Genomic DNA, 17,365 nt, shown 5'->3' on the forward strand with positions numbered 1-17,365 from the left:
TCTGGCTCCCAGGTTCAGGTGATTTTCCTGCCTCTGCTTTTTTAGGTTTATTTTTTTTTTTTTTTTGGGGAGTCTTGCTCTTCTGCCACCCAGACTGGGGTGCAATGGTACGATCTTGGCTCACTAAACCTCTGCCTCCCAGATCCAAGTGATTCTCCTGCCTCAGCCTCCTGAGTAGCTGGGACTACAGGCACATGCCACCACACCTAGCTAATTTTTGTATTTTTAGTAGAGACAGGATTTCAGCATGTTGGTCAGGATGGTCTGGATCTCTTGACCTCGTGATCTGCCCACCTTGGCCTCCCAAAGTGCTGGGATTATAGGCATGAGCCACTGCCCCCTGCCTACTTTTCCTTTCATTGATTGAATAGCATTTTATAGACAAAAAGAGATATTTTATGTTAATAATAGATGCATTTTTTAACCTCTATGTTATCTTGGACTGAGAGTCAAGAGGATTTATTCTATATTTTTTCTGGTCACTAACAGCTGCACTATCTTAGATGTATTTCATCTCTTGGACTATTGTTATAATAATCTTATAACACTCCATGCTCTTACACAAATCTCATGTCTGTGCCGGGTTACAAATTCTTTATTCTTTATTTATTTATTTATTTGAGATGGAGTTTCACTCTTGTCATCCAGGCTGGAGTGCAGTGGCACAATTGGGGCTCACTGCAACCTCTACCTCCCGGGTTCAAGGGATTATCCTGCCTCAGCCTCCCGAGTAGCTGGGATTACAGGCACCTGCCACCATGCTCAGCTAATTTTTGTATTTTTTTTTAGTAGAGACAGGGTTTCACCATGTTGGGCAGGCTGGCCTCAAACTCCTGACCTTATGATCTGCCCACCTTGGCCTCCCAAAGTGCTGGTATTACAGGCATAAGCCACCATGCCTGGCCTACAAATTCTTTAAAAGAAGTTATCTGATCCAGCTTTTTACAATTAGCAGCTTACATAGTACTCAGTACACAGTAGATATACTTAAATATTTAATATATTCCTTCATTTATTGACTCTATGTGTATTGAGTAGGTATTTAGTGCCATTTGTTAAACTAGAACCCATAAAAGACATAAATAAATCATTTTCTGAATTATTCTTCCAAAAGGAAATTACAAGTACTTAAGTCAAAGATACAATGAAAATATAATAATGGGGAAAAATCCATTATTATTAATAGGTATTATGAAGCTGGAGCAGTTGTCTCCAATATAGCTCAGGGATTAAGGATGTTTCCCTGGAGTCAAAAGGGCATGGTTTGGATTCAAATTCAGTTTGCAAATTTGCAGACTCAAAATTGGAGCAAGGCACTTATTCTTGCTAGACCTCTGTTTTGTCATGCATGATGTAGTCATAGTCGTTGTATGTACCTCATAGTATTAAATGAGTTGATGGTTATAAATCATTAAGATGTTTTTACATACCACAAGTATAAGGAGAAACAAAAATAATGAAGAGCAACTTTAATGGTTAAATACGACATTTGAGCTGTTTTTCATGTTTATTTCTTTAGTAAATGACACCTATGAGATTGGAGAATTAAATGATATCAACATTACAACTCCATCAAAGCCCAGCTGGCATCTCTCAAACCTCAATGCAACTACCAGGTACAAATTCTACTTGAGGGCTTGCACTTCAAAGGGTTGTGGAAAACCGATCACTGAGGAAAGCTCCACCTTAGGAGAAGGGAGTAAGTACAAGAGGCTTCTCTTTTTAACAGAGGCTTTACAAAGAGGCTGCATCTTTTTGAACAGTTTCCCTGAAAGGAAAACACCGTATTAGTCATTGTAAATTAGAAATGATTGTGATCTCAATCTGTCTGCCTTCTGTTTTCCAGTAACATAGAGGCAGAATTTATTAATCTTGTTTGTAAAGTTCACATTGACTCAATTTATGGATTTCTGCACAATACCAATCAAATTATAGCTTAGTGTATACAAGGTCAGGAACTACAGTTTTACTGAATTAAAGTAGAGGAATGTAAGGTCACAAAGCTATTCAAAAGGTTAGTAAAGACATATTTTTCTTTTAAAAATGTTTCCATACAAAAAAACATTTGGCTCTTGCATAGGTAGACGTTGCAGATCTAATACATCTCACTTCCATGCCTTCATTCTATATACATTGATTCATGTGTCAATTTTGTTTTACTGCCCAATGATTGATGCCAAAAAAATGGCTTATAAATCTTTGGTTTCACTTGTAACACAATTCTCCTAATTCAATTACACTTTTCTATTTTTTTATACTTTTAATCATTTTCCTTCCCAAATTGCATCTCCAGTTATGATTTTAGCAAGGTTCTTGCTAAGCTTTCTATGATTATCAATAGGACCTCTGCAGAAAATCAGATCAGAGAAACTGATGTACACACTAATAAGTTAAACAAAGAGAGATTTATGTAGGGTTTAGGCTGTTTAGGCATGAAAGGATATTGAGGGAAGAAAGGAAGGATGTAGAAGGTGGCAGAAAGGGAAACCGAGTTGTTTATCTATCATGTACTAAGGTTGATGCAAAAGTAATCGCGGCCTTTGCCATTAAAAGTAGTAATGGCAAAAGCCGCAATTACTTTTGCACCAACCTAATACTATGTATCAGACTGTGTTCTGGTTGCTTTTTCAAATTGTAGATTAGAAAAATGGTAGAATCAATGAAAGAAACATTGCAAAGGGGCAAAAATAGTAAAGAAAATGCAATTGCCTATTATTTATTGAAGATGATCACTGTGGTTGTGTGTGAATGGTTATTGATTTGTTTCTACCTCTTATTGTGCCTACTATATCTAATAAAAAAACTTATGTTCTTCTCAGATTCCTTAAATATTTAAATCTCCGTTTATGTGGGAAAAGCATATAATTCAAATTATTCCTTCCCTAAAACTCAAAAAGTATTCCCAAGGATGAATTGAACACCAAGTGAAATGAAGAACTTATTTCACTGATTGTACTTACTCATAAAAGTTAAACTTAAAGATGGAGATTGAAAACTTTGCAGTAACTATAAGGTTCTTGTTTCTCAAGCATTGAAACTGACATCAAGTGTCCAATACAAAGAAGACAAGTCAGAATGGAGTAGTTCAAACATACAGCTTCCATATTTTTAAAAACAGGATTTAAGGCATGGAGTTGGTTGCTATTTTGATAAAACCAAGACCATAATGTGCATGACAAATGCTAATCCCACCCTTGCCAATTTGAAGCATTTAAGAAAAAATATTCATGGAATTGCCTTACAAGCGTTACACATTCTAGTACATATGTTGGAAAATTTGGGCTTGGTTGCATTCATGCTTGAGAAATTGTTTTTGGAGAATGAAAATGCTGTTCATCTGATTTTATAACTGAGGTGGCATCTTTTCTTCAAACTAAAAACGTAACTAATTTGCTGCATGTCATTTCTTCACTGTCCTATGTGTCAGGAATTTAAAAATGATTCTTACTAGTGTGTTTGTGCTCTTTTTCAGGAATCTGCATTTTCAGTATTCCAGCTACTACCCCTTTCCCCAGTTGACACTGATTTCTCATCTATAGGCATGTCTTGCTATATGTACAGGGAAAAAAATATAATCTCTTTTTCCACTAGAGTTCAACATAATCTTTGAAAAAAATACATATTTCCACTGAAGAGATACATCCTGTTATCACTAAGCACTCTAAGAATGATCACTTGTGTAAATTGGAATCTACTACTATGCATCTTTCTTCTTGCTCTGCCTATGTAGCTTATTTCAAGGTCATTTGGTGTTTGTCCAAAAAATAGGATTTGACTGACAAGCATTTTTCTCTTATTGTTTTTGGGTTGTCACTCTGATTTTCAAGTACATCATATTCCATAATCTTAAGAGAGAAAAAGATGGTGTTAATCAGAAATGTTATTTTTGTGTTGTTAGTGGTTTGAATAAATCACTTGCTTTACTCTATTTTTCAAAAGCTTGCACTACTTAATGTTTTACCAATATCCCTGTTTTTCAAGGTCAAAATTGACTACCCTCTGTTTCAATGATGCTTAATCTTGAAAGCTTTGCTCGTATAGTTGGCCTTATTTCTCTCATGGTGTCATTGTTAATAAAATCTGTTTTGTTATTTAGTAACTATATAATCAATTTTATTCCATAGTGAAAATGCATAATGAAATATTGATCTGTAACACATACCCAGTTAAGAGTTTCATAACCCCTTGTAGTCTCATTAAGAAACATATTTTATATCATTGCTAACATTTTCTGGGTTATATTTATTATATTGAGTTGATTCCAGCAAAACTATGGATCATATGCAAAAATATTTTAGATATTTGGTGGCAAGATCAGAAGTTAACATATTTTTATTAAACTTGATATATTTTATCTTCTGCCGTGAAATTCTACTATTAACATATTGACATATTAATATTTTTTGAAAAGTATTAACTTCTAGCATCGCTTTCAAAATGTCAGTAAAACCATTCTATTTGTATGTACCTACACGCCTGCACTTCATATAGTTTGTGCTTCTATAAATTTCAAACATTTAATATATGACCATATTGTAATGCTATTTCTTCAGTGTTTATGGAGAAAACCAAGGCAAAAAAGTAATAGATAGTTAAGATTATAAGGTTATATGCTGTCAATTATAATACAGAAGACCATATTCAGTTTCCATTAGGTTTGTGAAAATCCAGATTGCAGCAAATTATATTGTATAATTTTTTTTAAATCTATGGTTTTGAACCATTCATGTGACCAGGCAGATCTACAGTACCATTTCATCTTAAATGGCCATGAATTGAGTTCACTTCACTTACTTAATTTCATTATATTAAAAAAAAAGTTGAAATGGCGATTTTCTTGATCCTCCTGGTAATTCAAGAACTATCTGAGAAAATATGGTATAAGTAACTTTTTTATTCACCTCAAATAACAATATTTTTTAACTTTTTTATGTCCTGTTTTTCCATGATTACAATTCACATGATTTCACTGTGTACATTTCTTAGGTAAAGGTATCGGGAAGATATCAGAAGGAGTAAATCTTACTCAAAAGACTCACCCAGTAGAGGTATTTGAGCCGGGAGCTGAACATATAGTTCGCCTCATGACAAAGAATTGGGGTGATAATGATAGCATTTTTCAAGATGTAATTGAGACAAGAGGGAGAGGTGAGAAATGAGATTATATTTGGGGAAGTCTTAGTCAATCTGTGTCCTGTAGAATATTTAGTATTGCATATGTCCTATATTAAACATATAAACACTGAGCATATTAGTTATGAAAATCATTATTTCAATTTGTTTTGACATATTTTTAAATGATCAAAATAAACATTGTTCCACAATAGTCCAACTTATCCTTTATTTTTTTTGTACCAGAGTTGTTGCCTAAAATTATCTCCTGCTAATTAATACATGTGAATAACACAAACTAAAAAGAAAAAAGCAAAACAAAACAGAAACTACCAGATTCCACAGTCATCTGCTTCTAACCAAGGCAGCTTGTGCTTTTGTTTGCTCCTTGCTGTTTCTGAGTTTAACCTCATCTGCCTTCACTATCCTCTGGTTTTTCATCCTCAGAATCAAATATAACTCAAAGAAATTCCTTTTTAAATAAAGAAGGAAAAAATTTATCATTATTCTCCCGCTAACATGTCCTTCAAATTGCATTCCATCTGGGGTTATTTTAAAAATTGATACTATTTAGTATGTTTAAAAATGATGTCTAATTTTCCCAAATGTTACAGAATATCAAAGACTGTTTCTAGTGTTCAGTGTTGTGACTTCTCTTTCTACAACAGAATATGCTGGTTTATATGATGACATCTCTACTCAAGGCTGGTTTATTGGATTGATGTGTGCGATTGCTCTTCTCACACTAGTATTGTTAACTGTTTGTTTTGTGAAGAGGAACAGAGGTGGAAAGTACTCAGGTAAAATTGTTTTTCAATCGATTTTCAATTTGTAAAATAGGGTTTTCTCAGAAGCATTCTTCAGAGACATCTTTTTAAAAAAAATACACATTCAAGACAAATTTATATTAGCAAATTAGAGGTACAATGCACTGAGAGGAAAAACATATTGCTAATTAACCAAAGAAAATATGTATGGTCTAGAGTATTATTTCCAGCTAGTTACTTGGTTCTAGTTTCCAGCACTTAAAATAGGTTCTAACAAGGTTGATAATAATTCCAAGCTTCTATTGTCCATCTGTAAAATATCAGAGACATTGAGAGACGTGTTACTAAGTCACACATATGCTTTAATGTTTTAAGAAATGACCTATCTATAGCATGCCTCTCTCTAAGCCTGACATACATGACTCCTATTTTCTTTGCACTAGTGCATTCTAATATTACTGGCTCTACTGGTCAACTTTCTTGGAGTTAATCATTACTAGGAATGCATTTCTTATTACCATGGCATGTATTAGACACACCGACTCTTGAATTAATGATACATAAGATATGATACATGAAAACCACCATAGTTGGTAATATGTTTGCCTTTAATTTCATTCAACTTTCAAATTTGTTTTGTCTTTTTCAGATATACATATTGTATCAAGATGATGATGATTATCAGTATTGTTTAGTATTCAGGATGCTTTTATATAGGGACAAAGATTTAGACTACACTGCTATTTGTTTCATGATGTTGAAATTTATGAGAAGTTCCTTATTGGCTTATGATTTATCTAGCAAATATTTATTGGGAACTCATCATCTGCATAGAAACACTGAGAGCATAATTTCTAGGTTTTTGTAAAATGACATGCATAATTTATGGAGTTAAGCATTTCACTTTTTCATCTGAAGACTGAATGATTTTGAATTAGGTTCACAATAACTATTAAATGTTCCGAATAATTAATGGGAAATGTTAAAGAGTTACAGCATTCTATTATCCCCAACAAATAATCATTTGTGAACTGTGGCCCTCTCCAGATTCTAAAAATGTTTCTTCAAATCATACCTTGAAAAGAAAAAAAAAATCAGCATTTCATATTTAGGGCAACTAAGAGAATCTACTGGGTCTCTGCATGTAGTCATAAAAAGTTCTGCAAAGAACGATTTATATTTAATGGTGTTTCTTTTATTTTTTAAGTTGAGGGAACAAGAGGTTTTTTGGTCTTATATTTCTCTATTTAGAATAAAATCTAAGTGAAAAATGTCGATGGATAACTGAATATTCATATTGCTTCAAAAATTTTGAGTAAGAGTGATGCAGAACAACCAAATGATGGCTTTTTTNAAAAATTTTGTTCTTCCCATCGTCATCAAATGCAGGCAGAAAATAAACATGGGAAAGAAAAAATAATTTTCTAAGAGAGTCTTTTTACTTTTTTTTTGAGACAGTGTGTTGCTCTGTTGCCCAGGCTGGAGTGGTGCAGTGGCGCTATCTCAGCTTAGTTTAGTGCAACCTATGTCTTCCAGGCTCAAGTGATCCTCCCACCTCAGCCCTTCATGTAACTGGGACTACAGGTGGATGTTATCACATCTGGCTGATTTCTGTTTTTAATAGAGAGAGGGTCTTGGTGTGTTGCCCAGGCTGATTTCAAACTCCTGATGTCAAGTGTTCTGCCTGCCTTGGCCTCCCAAAGTGCTGTGATTACTGGTATGAGCCACCACGCCCAGCCTTGATTGACTTTTTAAAATCAATTTAGCTTAATGACATAGATCTAATAGGAGCATGTGACATCTTCAGAAAGTTCAGATAGTAAAATAAATATTTAGTAATTTTGTCTTCACTGACAAGTCAAACTAATTTGGGCTCTTCCAATAAGACTTCTTGTTCACATAATATTGAGTAGTCACATTATGCAACATGCTGCAGGTGTGGTGGCAAATAAATAGAACCCCCAAAATCCCCTCTCTTTTTGTTTAAACAAATAAGTAATTGATGGGCTATAGATACAGCCACAAAAAAATATTGCCTCACTGGTATCAAAAAATTTGAGCAATGTTGTTCTTACTGATTATCTATCATTCCACAGCACTGGTAAATGCCTTTAAGCAGTCACTGCATTACTTTCCCTTCCTATTTTTTTTTCTTTTTTAGTTAAAGAAAAGGAAGATTTGCATCCAGATCCAGAAATTCAGTCAGTAAAAGATGAAACCTTTGGTGAATACAGGTAAACATAAGATTCTGTGTTAAAATGTATCAAAATACATATTCATCATGTAAGCTTAAATGAAAAAAAGTGTTTATTCTTAATAAAAATGTTACAGAACTATAATGTAATGATCCTATAAAGAATCCTTTTTTTCAAAAAGGGCCCACTTAAGTACTATCTACCAAATTTCTTTGTGTGTGGTGAGGGTATATAAAGAACTACAGTCTAGGCAGAAGTGTGGGTTAGGACACTTTTCTTGAAGCTCTGTGCCTAACACAAAGACACTATTTTTATTTAGGTTGAATATCTATTTGGGATAGCTAAAACATCTTTAGCATGGTCATTATGAACTCAGGTTGTATCCAGTTTGCATCCACATACACTTATCTGTATGCCTACTGTGTTGCACCTGCAAAGGTAAGTGAGTTACAAACCCTGTCCTCTAGATGAAACTCATCAGCAGAGAAAAATACCTCTATATGCAAATAAATGTAATAAATTGAATAGAATAAAGGAGCACAAAAGAGAGCAACTATTTCTGCCCAGGTAGGATTTTGGGAAAAAGGATCATCCAAATGAGATAAGCTAAGCCTTAAAGGATAAAAAAGATTGTTACTGTTAATCACTGGATAGAGGATGACGAAATGTGTGAGGACATGTCAGGCAAGGGAGGAATGGCAAGAGTCTAGTCTAAGGTAGGTAGGAATCTTTTGGGGGACGTGTTAAATTGTCTAATTCTCCTGTTTTCTCTCTCCATCTTCCCCTTTCTACTACTCTCTCAACTTCTTAGCTCTTTTTTCTTTTAATGTCATCAATTTTTTTTTTCAGCTATCAGACCTATTTTAAGTTCCAGGTTTATGTCAATTTTAGCACATGGGAAATCAGAGTGTATATCAAATAAGAAATCTGATTGGTCCTGATTCTCTCATCCCTGGATTCATCACTCTAGCCAGGGATATGGAGTATTTTCATTAGCTAATTGATATACATTTGAGCTTACCCATACTCTACTTTGTAGTAAACTTATTTTTCTGTCTTCTACTTAGACAATATTTTTTAAATATTTTTGTATTTCTTAATAAATGACTTTAAAGTCTTTCCAGAATACAGAACAATAAAGATAAAGAGAGAAAAAGAAAGAGAAAAAAAGAATTTTGGACCTTTACAAATTGTTCTCATTACTGGTGTATTAGTTACCAGTTGCCACATAACAACAACCACAAATTCTTAACAGCTTAAAACAATAAACATTTATTATTTCAAGGTCATCATAATTCAGGAATCCAGACATGGCTTAGCTGGATGCCTCTGGTTCAGAATCTCTCATGAGGTTACAGCAAGGTTTTGAACAGGGCTATGGTTTCCTCTAAAGGTTCGGCCAGAGCACAAGTCATTCCTAGGCCACTCATGTAGCTGTTGGCAGGATATAGTTCCATACAGACTGTTGAACTAAGGGATTCAGTTCTTCACAGACCAGAGGTCATTCCTAATTCCATACCATGTGTATCTCATAGGACTATTCACAACATGGCAGCTGGCTTCCTTCAGATTGAGTGAGCCAGAGAGCAGAGAGAGCACCCAAGCTGGAAGCCACAGTCCTTTTGTAACCTAATGTTGGAAGTGATATCCCATCAATTTAGTTGTATTCTATAGGAGCAAGTCATAAGTTTAGCCCACAGCCCAAGGGAAGAGGATTACACAAGGCACAAATTCCATGAGGCAATGATCATTGAGGACCTTCAACAACCTTTCAAAAGCTGAGGCAGGAGAATTGCTTGAACTCAGGAGGCGGAGGTTGCAGTGAGCCGAGATTATGCCACTGTACTACAGCCTGGGCAACAGAGTGAGATTCCATCTCAAAAAACAAAAAAAGAAAACTTTTGAAAGACAGTATTAGCTCAGTTTTACAGGCAAGAAAACAAAAATAATACCTTGTCTAAAAACCCATTTCCCCACACCCTGCTGCTGCTTTTTAAAGATAGCTAACATCATCCCCTGCATTATTTCCTGTGGCATCCCTTTATAGTAGTTGATGTGTTTTCCAACCTCTTTCCCCCAAACTACACATTTATCAGGAAAATATCTACTTTCCACATTATCCAAGGAGACACTTTTATGAGATGCTGTGCTCTTGCATAACATGAGTCCTAATCCTTCTAGCTTCTGATAGTAGTTCCTTTTGATATTTTTCTTTACTCTTCATTTCCTGGTTCCTCCGCCAATGCCTTATCTTTTTTCTGGATTTGTTTCTGTAACTGCAGTATCCTAATTCAAGAGCCAATTATCATATCAGTCAGGGTAGCCTGTGTTATGCTGCTGTCAAAACAACCCCAAAAGCATTTTCTTTGTCAAGTTGTGTGTCTCACAGAGATTGCTATTTTCATCTTAGTCACTTAGGAGCACTGGCTGGTAGATAAGGATCCAGGGTCGCCACAGCAGAGAAAATAGAATGTAGCAAACTGAGCACTGGCTTTAAATCTTCCACTTAGAAGGGACACATGTCACCTTTGCTCCCTTTTTTTTTAAACTAAAGAAAATTCCATGTTGGCATATAACACAGATTAAACCATCCTGCTTTATTCCCAGAGACCTGACATATCTGATGAATAGCACTGGTGAATACCACAAATTATAAAGTGATATATATTCATCTAAATTACATTCCAAATGCTTCATTTATCAAATTTTATAAAATCATTTTATATGATATATAGCTTCATAGTGTAATACTAGTTGGTACTGAAAAATATCTTGATCCAAAATTTAGAAGATCATACCATTTGATAAGCGTTTTACTAATGGAGTTGCTTCTGTTCATGAATAAAACTCCTACCCTAAATATAGTATACTTATTTTTGTTCCTACCAGCCATTTCTTTCTGTCTTAAAATGTAACGAACTTGAGTTGTTAACTATATTAAAGAAAGTTATTTGGTTTTGAAAACGGAATATGATTGATATTTAAAAGAAAACTTTTTGGAAGGATATAAGAGAATCAAAAGGATCAGAAGTAAAGACAGAAGATCAAGACTTGGAGGCCAGGACCTCCAAAAGTTCACAAAAGCAAGGGAAATTGCATGTGTTCTCTGTCTGAGTCCACTAGGGGCTGCTGTAACAAAATATCATCAATTGGGAGGCTTGTAAAGAACAGAAACTTACTTATAGCTCTGGATTCTGGGAAGCCTAAGATAAAGGTGCCAGCATTTTCAATGTCTGGCAAAGTTTCACTTTCCGGGTGACAGACAGCACCTTCTCATTATGTCCTCACATCATGGAAGGGGTAAGGCAGCTCTCTGGGGCCTCTTCTCTAAGGGTACTCACCCGTTTCACCTTTATGGCCTAATCACTTCCCAAAGGCTCCACCTCTAACACCCTCACATGGATTATCAGGTTTTAACATAGGAAGGTTGGGGGAACACAGGCACTCAGACCACAGCAGCCACTATGGACATTAACATGATGAATCCCACATGTCCTACAAAAGTTAAGTTGCCAATTTTAAAAGGAAGCAGAAGTGTTGTGAATAATGAAAACTTGTTTTGATGCAAATTGTTTATGACTTTGTAAACATGTGCTTATAGACTTTGTAAACTTTGTTAACGTGTGTTAGTATCACGTGGGCTTTAGTATCTGTCTTCAATGCGAATAGGAATGTCCTTCAATGCTAATATGAGTATCTGTTAGCACTTATGTCTTGCTTTATGTGAATATGAGTATTAGATTTTGTTGAACTATTTTTTGTTTGTTTGTTTTCTAGCGACAGTGATGAAAAGCCTCTCAAAGGAAGCCTTCGGTCCATTAATAGGGATATGCAGCCTACTGAAAGTGCTGACAGCTTAGTGGAATACGGAGAGGGAGACCATGGTCTATTCAATGAAGACGGATCATTTATTGGTGCTTATGTTGGATCTAAGGAGAAGGGATCTGTTGAAAGCAATGGAAGTTCTACAGCAACTTTTCCACTTCGGGCATAAACACAACATATGTAAGCAACACTACCGGCTCACCCCAATCTTCCATATTTATCTGTTCAAGGGAGCAAGAACTTTCATATAGGAATAGAAACATGTTGGCCGAAGATTTCATCCAGAATTAATATCCTGCAATTATGTTGAAAAAAAAAATAGCACTGCCTTCAAAATATAAAATGCCAAGTACTTCAGGCCTATGTTTTGTTTTTGTTTTCAGGTGCTCAAAATGCAAAACACAAAACAAATCCTGTATTTAGATACACCTCAACTAAATCCAAAGTCCCCATTCAGTATACTCCATTTTGCCTGATTTCACTATTCAGTGTGATTGCATAGATGTTGCTACCTTGTGGGGTTTTCTCGATATGCACGTTGGTATTCAGTCTTTGAGAACTGGCTTGGTGACTTTGCTTCACTACAGGTTAAAAAACCATAAGCAAACTGGTTATTTAAAATGTAAAAAGGAATATGAATGTCTTATTAAAACACTTCATTGAATATATACAGTCTAAATTTATTATTTAAATTTTAGTAGCAGAAGTCTTAGGTGAATAATCAACTAGTATTTATTGAGCTCCTATTTGCCCAGAGATGGTCATATTTAAACAGAATTATAACTTCTTCAGTTTCAACATGATTTTTTTTTAATTTCTGTCAGTTTTGACATCCACAAGCATCACTTTTTATGTCTGTGTTTGTTTTTTTTCTTGGACTAAATTCAACTGCAAAGGAAGCAGTGTTCAAAAGATTGTTTTACACAAGAACAGACAGAAAGTGCCCATTGTTCTGGATTCTAACAGCTACACCTACTTAATATCTTCATTTCTAAATTGACTGTTTTTACCTTTTTTCTATGTTTATATAATGGTATGCTTGCATATATTTCATGAATACGTTGTACATATTATGTTAATATTTACACAATTTAAAATATAGATGGGTTTTATTTTGAAGTGAGAAAAGGAACATTAACAGGCATGTTTGTACAGCTAGAATATATGAGTAAGATACTGTTTTTCATCATTCCAGAGTTACAACTAATAACATGAGGCTCCAAAACTGAAGACTTTGTATAAAGCATTTGAATTTTGTTCTTATATTGCTTTCTTTCAACGGTTTCAAAATAAAGTCTCATATAAATATTGAGGGAAACGTTTTCATATTTTTCAAAATAGGTTTTTATTTTTGAATGTACATCTACCCCAGCCCCTCAAAAGAAAAACTGTTTACGTAGAAATTCCTACACGTTTGCGTATGTGGCATTTTAGACATCTTTGTGGTGAGAATTGTTTCCCCTATATTCTCCTTTTGTCAAAGTCAGTACAAATTCAGGGAATTTATTTTCTAGCAGTTGTGATACAGTCCTTTTACAACCGTACATGAACATGTTTTAAAAACAATATGGAGGACGATGCATACATGTCGGTCAAGTTAAACATTTGACTTGACATTTTATGTAAACAGTTTTTAATCTTACCCTGAAATACTTAACTATGTTTAAGTGAAATTGACTCACAGATTTTACTTTAGTTTTTGAACTGCGATTATTGGTATATTGTTATATCCTCAACTTTGATTTATGTAACCCCTTATATTTCTTGAAGACCAAACCTTGGGGTACTTATCATGGTCAGTGCAGGAATACACATGGAATACCTACCTGTTCTTTTGAACCTCATGTGTCCTCCAAAATGCATAGACAGGAAAAGAATGTCTTTTTTAAAACTGTAATTTATGGGCTCAGGTTTTGACCACACTCCTGGCAGTTAAACATTTCAAAGTGGGAAGGCATCGTGGTGTCTACCCCATGTGAGTGTGAGGATCTACACATCCATCAGTGCAACTCGAGCTCCATCCTCCTCTGATGCCTAAGGTTCAGATTTTCTGGAGTAACAGTCACCATGGTTTGATTTATCTGGGAGAAAGTTGTGGTGCTCAGCTGCCGAGGAGGGCAAGGTCATGACATTCAAGTTTAATTTTGGCACGATTCTATCTCCTCTTCTTTGTCATCAGCCAAAACATGGTTTTTAAAGTCATGCAGGTTAGAAACAATGTCAAAAAATTAGGAATTTAATAATCTTTAAGTCAGAAGCGAAAACAAATACTGAAATATTTGCACTTCCTACACTTCGTGTTCCCCTTTAGCTGCCTCGAAAATCAAGATTGTTCCCACTCAGGTTTTCTGAGTGGCTAAAATTTATGGATCTGAAAAATGAGGTTTAATAATGACTGTTTTGCTATCACAATTACCTTTCCTCAATACTATTTGGCTACTACTGGGACTCTTCAGCACAGAAAGAATAGGTCTATGAGTATCCCTGATTTTAATTGTGAATTATATGTATATTTTAAGAATCAGAATAAGCTTCAAATAAAATAAATCCAAGTAGGTTCAAATGGATTTCATTACTTTCCCTAAGAAAATGAGTAACGGAGTCCACGATGTGCAATGGTAATTATAAATTGGTGACGATTGTTTGCAAAATGCCCACTAGTGATAAGGCAACAGCCAACATTGAGAATTTTGTTCTTAACTGGCTTTACACTAACTTTCTCTAGTCTACTGTCAATATTATTTTAATGTAATTGATTGTATATAGTCTCAAGGATGGTTGGTGGGCATGAGTTCCTAGAGAACTGTCCAAGGGTTGGGAAAATCCAAGTTCTCTTCCTGGTTCCAGCACTGATTTTGTACATAAACATTAGGCAGTTTGCTTAACCTTTTTGTTTCAAACTCTCCCAACTCTAAAGTGCTAGTAATAATCTCAGTTACCTTATCTTTGTCACAGGGTGTTCTTTTTTATGAAGAAAAATTTGAAAATGGTAAAAGCTAAGATGCCTTTTAACTTCATAAGCAAACCTTTAATCTAATTATGTCTCTAAAAGTCACCCCCACATACCAACTCTTTTCCTGTGAACACATAAATATATTTTTATAAACAAGTCTACAGAAAATCTACTGCTTAGTGAGCAGTACGATTTGCACATGCCATTGAAAATTATTAATCAGAAGAAAATTAAGCAGGGTCTTTGCTATACAAAAGTGTTTTCCACTGATTTTGCATGCGTATTTATAAGGAAAATGCAAATTTGGTGGTTTTATTCTATTGGTATGAAGGCATCGATATTTTAGATGCACCCATGTTTGTAAAAATGTAGAGCACAATGGAATTATGCTGGAAGTCTCAAATAATATTTTTTTCCTATTTTATACTCATGGAAGAGATAAGCTAAAAAGAGGACGATAATGAGAAATGTTGGTGTGCTTTTTTAAGCATTTAAAACACAATTGCCAACTGAAACCCTAAGTGTGTTTACATACCATTAAGATATGATTCTTGTAACAATTTTAAATTGGTTATAATGGGATTGGGTTTGTTACCTGTATCTGTGGTAGTAGATATCCTAGTGTTCCTATAGTGAAATAAGTAGGGTCGAGCCAAAGCTTTCTTTGTTTTGTACCTTAAATTGTTTGATTACATCATCAAAAGAGATTAAGGGTATGTAGAACAGGTTCACCTGACTACCTTTTTATTTTGGCTTGGATTAATATTCACAGTAGAACTTTATTAAAATGTGTTTGTATTGTAGGTGGTGTTTGTAATATGCTTATGACTATGTATGTTTGAAAATATTTTCATTATACATGAAATTCAACTTTCCAAATAAAAGTTCAACTTCATGTCATCTAAAAATGTTTGTATTCTGTTCTATACAGTTGAGAAGAATCAGAATTTACATATTAATCTTAATTACTTCAGTTGTCTCTGATCCTGGAATATCTATAAATGAAATCTAATTTAATAAAGTATAAATAAGATATAAATAAGATATTTTGATTTCAATTACTTTGATTTATAAATATACAATATCATCAACATTGATAAAACAATATGCCAATAAAATTTATACTTATGATAAATATGAATTTAAGGTGAATGTATATTTTTCTGGTCATTTTTAATAAAAATATAGAAATGTCACTTTTCAAGAAAATGTCCAATATGCTATATTTTCAATAAGGCTAGTAGATAATTTTGACATGGTCTTTTAGAATTGGGTTACCCAATTTGGCTAAGTGGACAATTTATTGAAAATCGTGATTTTTAAAAACTGTTTAATTGACCGGGCATGGAGACTCACTGAAATCCCAGCTCTTTGAGAGGATGAGGTGGGTTGATCACTTAATGCCAGGAGTTCAAGATCAGCCTGTGCAACATAGTGACACCTTTTCTCCACAAAAATAAAAAATAAAAACCATGTAATCTATACCAAGCGCTTTGCGTACAATATCACATTTAATCCTCAAACAATCTTCTCTGGTTTTTAAATCAGGGGACCGGGAGGTTAACTAACTAACTTAATGAGCATCACCAGCATGGGCTAGAACTAGAAATCAAACCCAGAGATGTTTAACTCCAAAATCCTAATTCATTATATTATTAATAGTAATTTTTTATGCCCTCACTCCTTCACCTTTTCTTAGAAATACTAAAGAAAGGTGAGTTTCAGCTTAATGCCAACTTATTGATCATGTTTACAAGCACGTTGGCTTTAAGATATGTGATCAAGACATGCTATAGAGGAAAACAATCAATGCTTTATTGTGTAAACAGTTGAATGTGTAAAACCTAAAAAGTAGTAATTCAAATAAGCCAGTTGTTTTTAAATGACTGTCACACATTTCTTATATTTCATTCACTTTTTTGGGAAACTGAAAAAGAACAGAAAGTTTTTATTAGAAGTGGCTTCAAAAATAACTACGCTTAACATTTTTAAGTTGGTATTTGTATTTCCTTATCAAACACCAGAATCTATGGCAGGACATCTCTCTTCTTTTGCCACTCCAAGTCAGTAGACTGCATTTAGGATGATAGAGATGTTTTATATAGACACGGCTGCTTCATATGTACCAGCATGGTATGAAGAATACCGGTCACAGACTAACGTGGAAACTCATGAGTTATTTCTAAACCTGAGGATCGCTTTCATTTTAAAAATCGATATTGTTATAAATGCTCCAGCAATATTGTTATAAATGCTTCAGCAAAGTTTCTCCAAGTTGAAATTAATAAGCTACACTCCAAGAATGACAGCGACTCAAGGAACGTTGTCTAATTTGGCATTAAGAACATAATCTTGATTGCAACACCATATTAAGGGATTTTGCTAAATTAGAGGAAATACATTTATGGAAAATCACAAAAATGATTTATGAATTGCTTGTCTCTAGAATATTAGGCATCCAGATATCACCAGCCCATCATTAGAATAGTGAGACTTCTGTGATGATTACATTC

At 34.3% G+C, this 17,365-nt stretch overlaps 1 protein-coding gene across 7 annotated transcripts in view; it reads left to right on the forward strand.

Moving 5' to 3' along the window:
* Positions 1-15,760, forward strand: part of CHL1 (cell adhesion molecule L1 like) — a 203,184-nt gene extending 187,424 nt beyond the window's left edge. For 6 of the 7 annotated variants that reach the window (XM_037743769.1, XM_037743768.1, XM_017543321.2 and 3 more), the window contains 5 exons: positions 1,520-1,699; positions 4,987-5,148; positions 5,781-5,912; positions 8,041-8,113; positions 11,852-15,760. In XM_037743769.1, coding sequence (XP_037599697.1) covers positions 1,520-1,699; positions 4,987-5,148; positions 5,781-5,912; positions 8,041-8,113; positions 11,852-12,068 — 764 coding nt within the window. In that variant the 3' untranslated portion in view covers positions 12,069-15,760. The remainder of the gene's footprint in view (positions 1-1,519; positions 1,700-4,986; positions 5,149-5,780; positions 5,913-8,040; positions 8,114-11,851) is intronic. The other variant, XM_037743771.1, reaches the window with a different exon arrangement.
* Positions 15,761-17,365: the final 1,605 nt, after the last annotated feature.

This window comes from Cebus imitator, unplaced genomic scaffold (genome assembly GCF_001604975.1).
Source record: "Cebus imitator isolate Cc_AM_T3 unplaced genomic scaffold, Cebus_imitator-1.0 Scaffold152, whole genome shotgun sequence".
Taxonomy (NCBI): Eukaryota; Metazoa; Chordata; class Mammalia; order Primates; family Cebidae; genus Cebus; species Cebus imitator.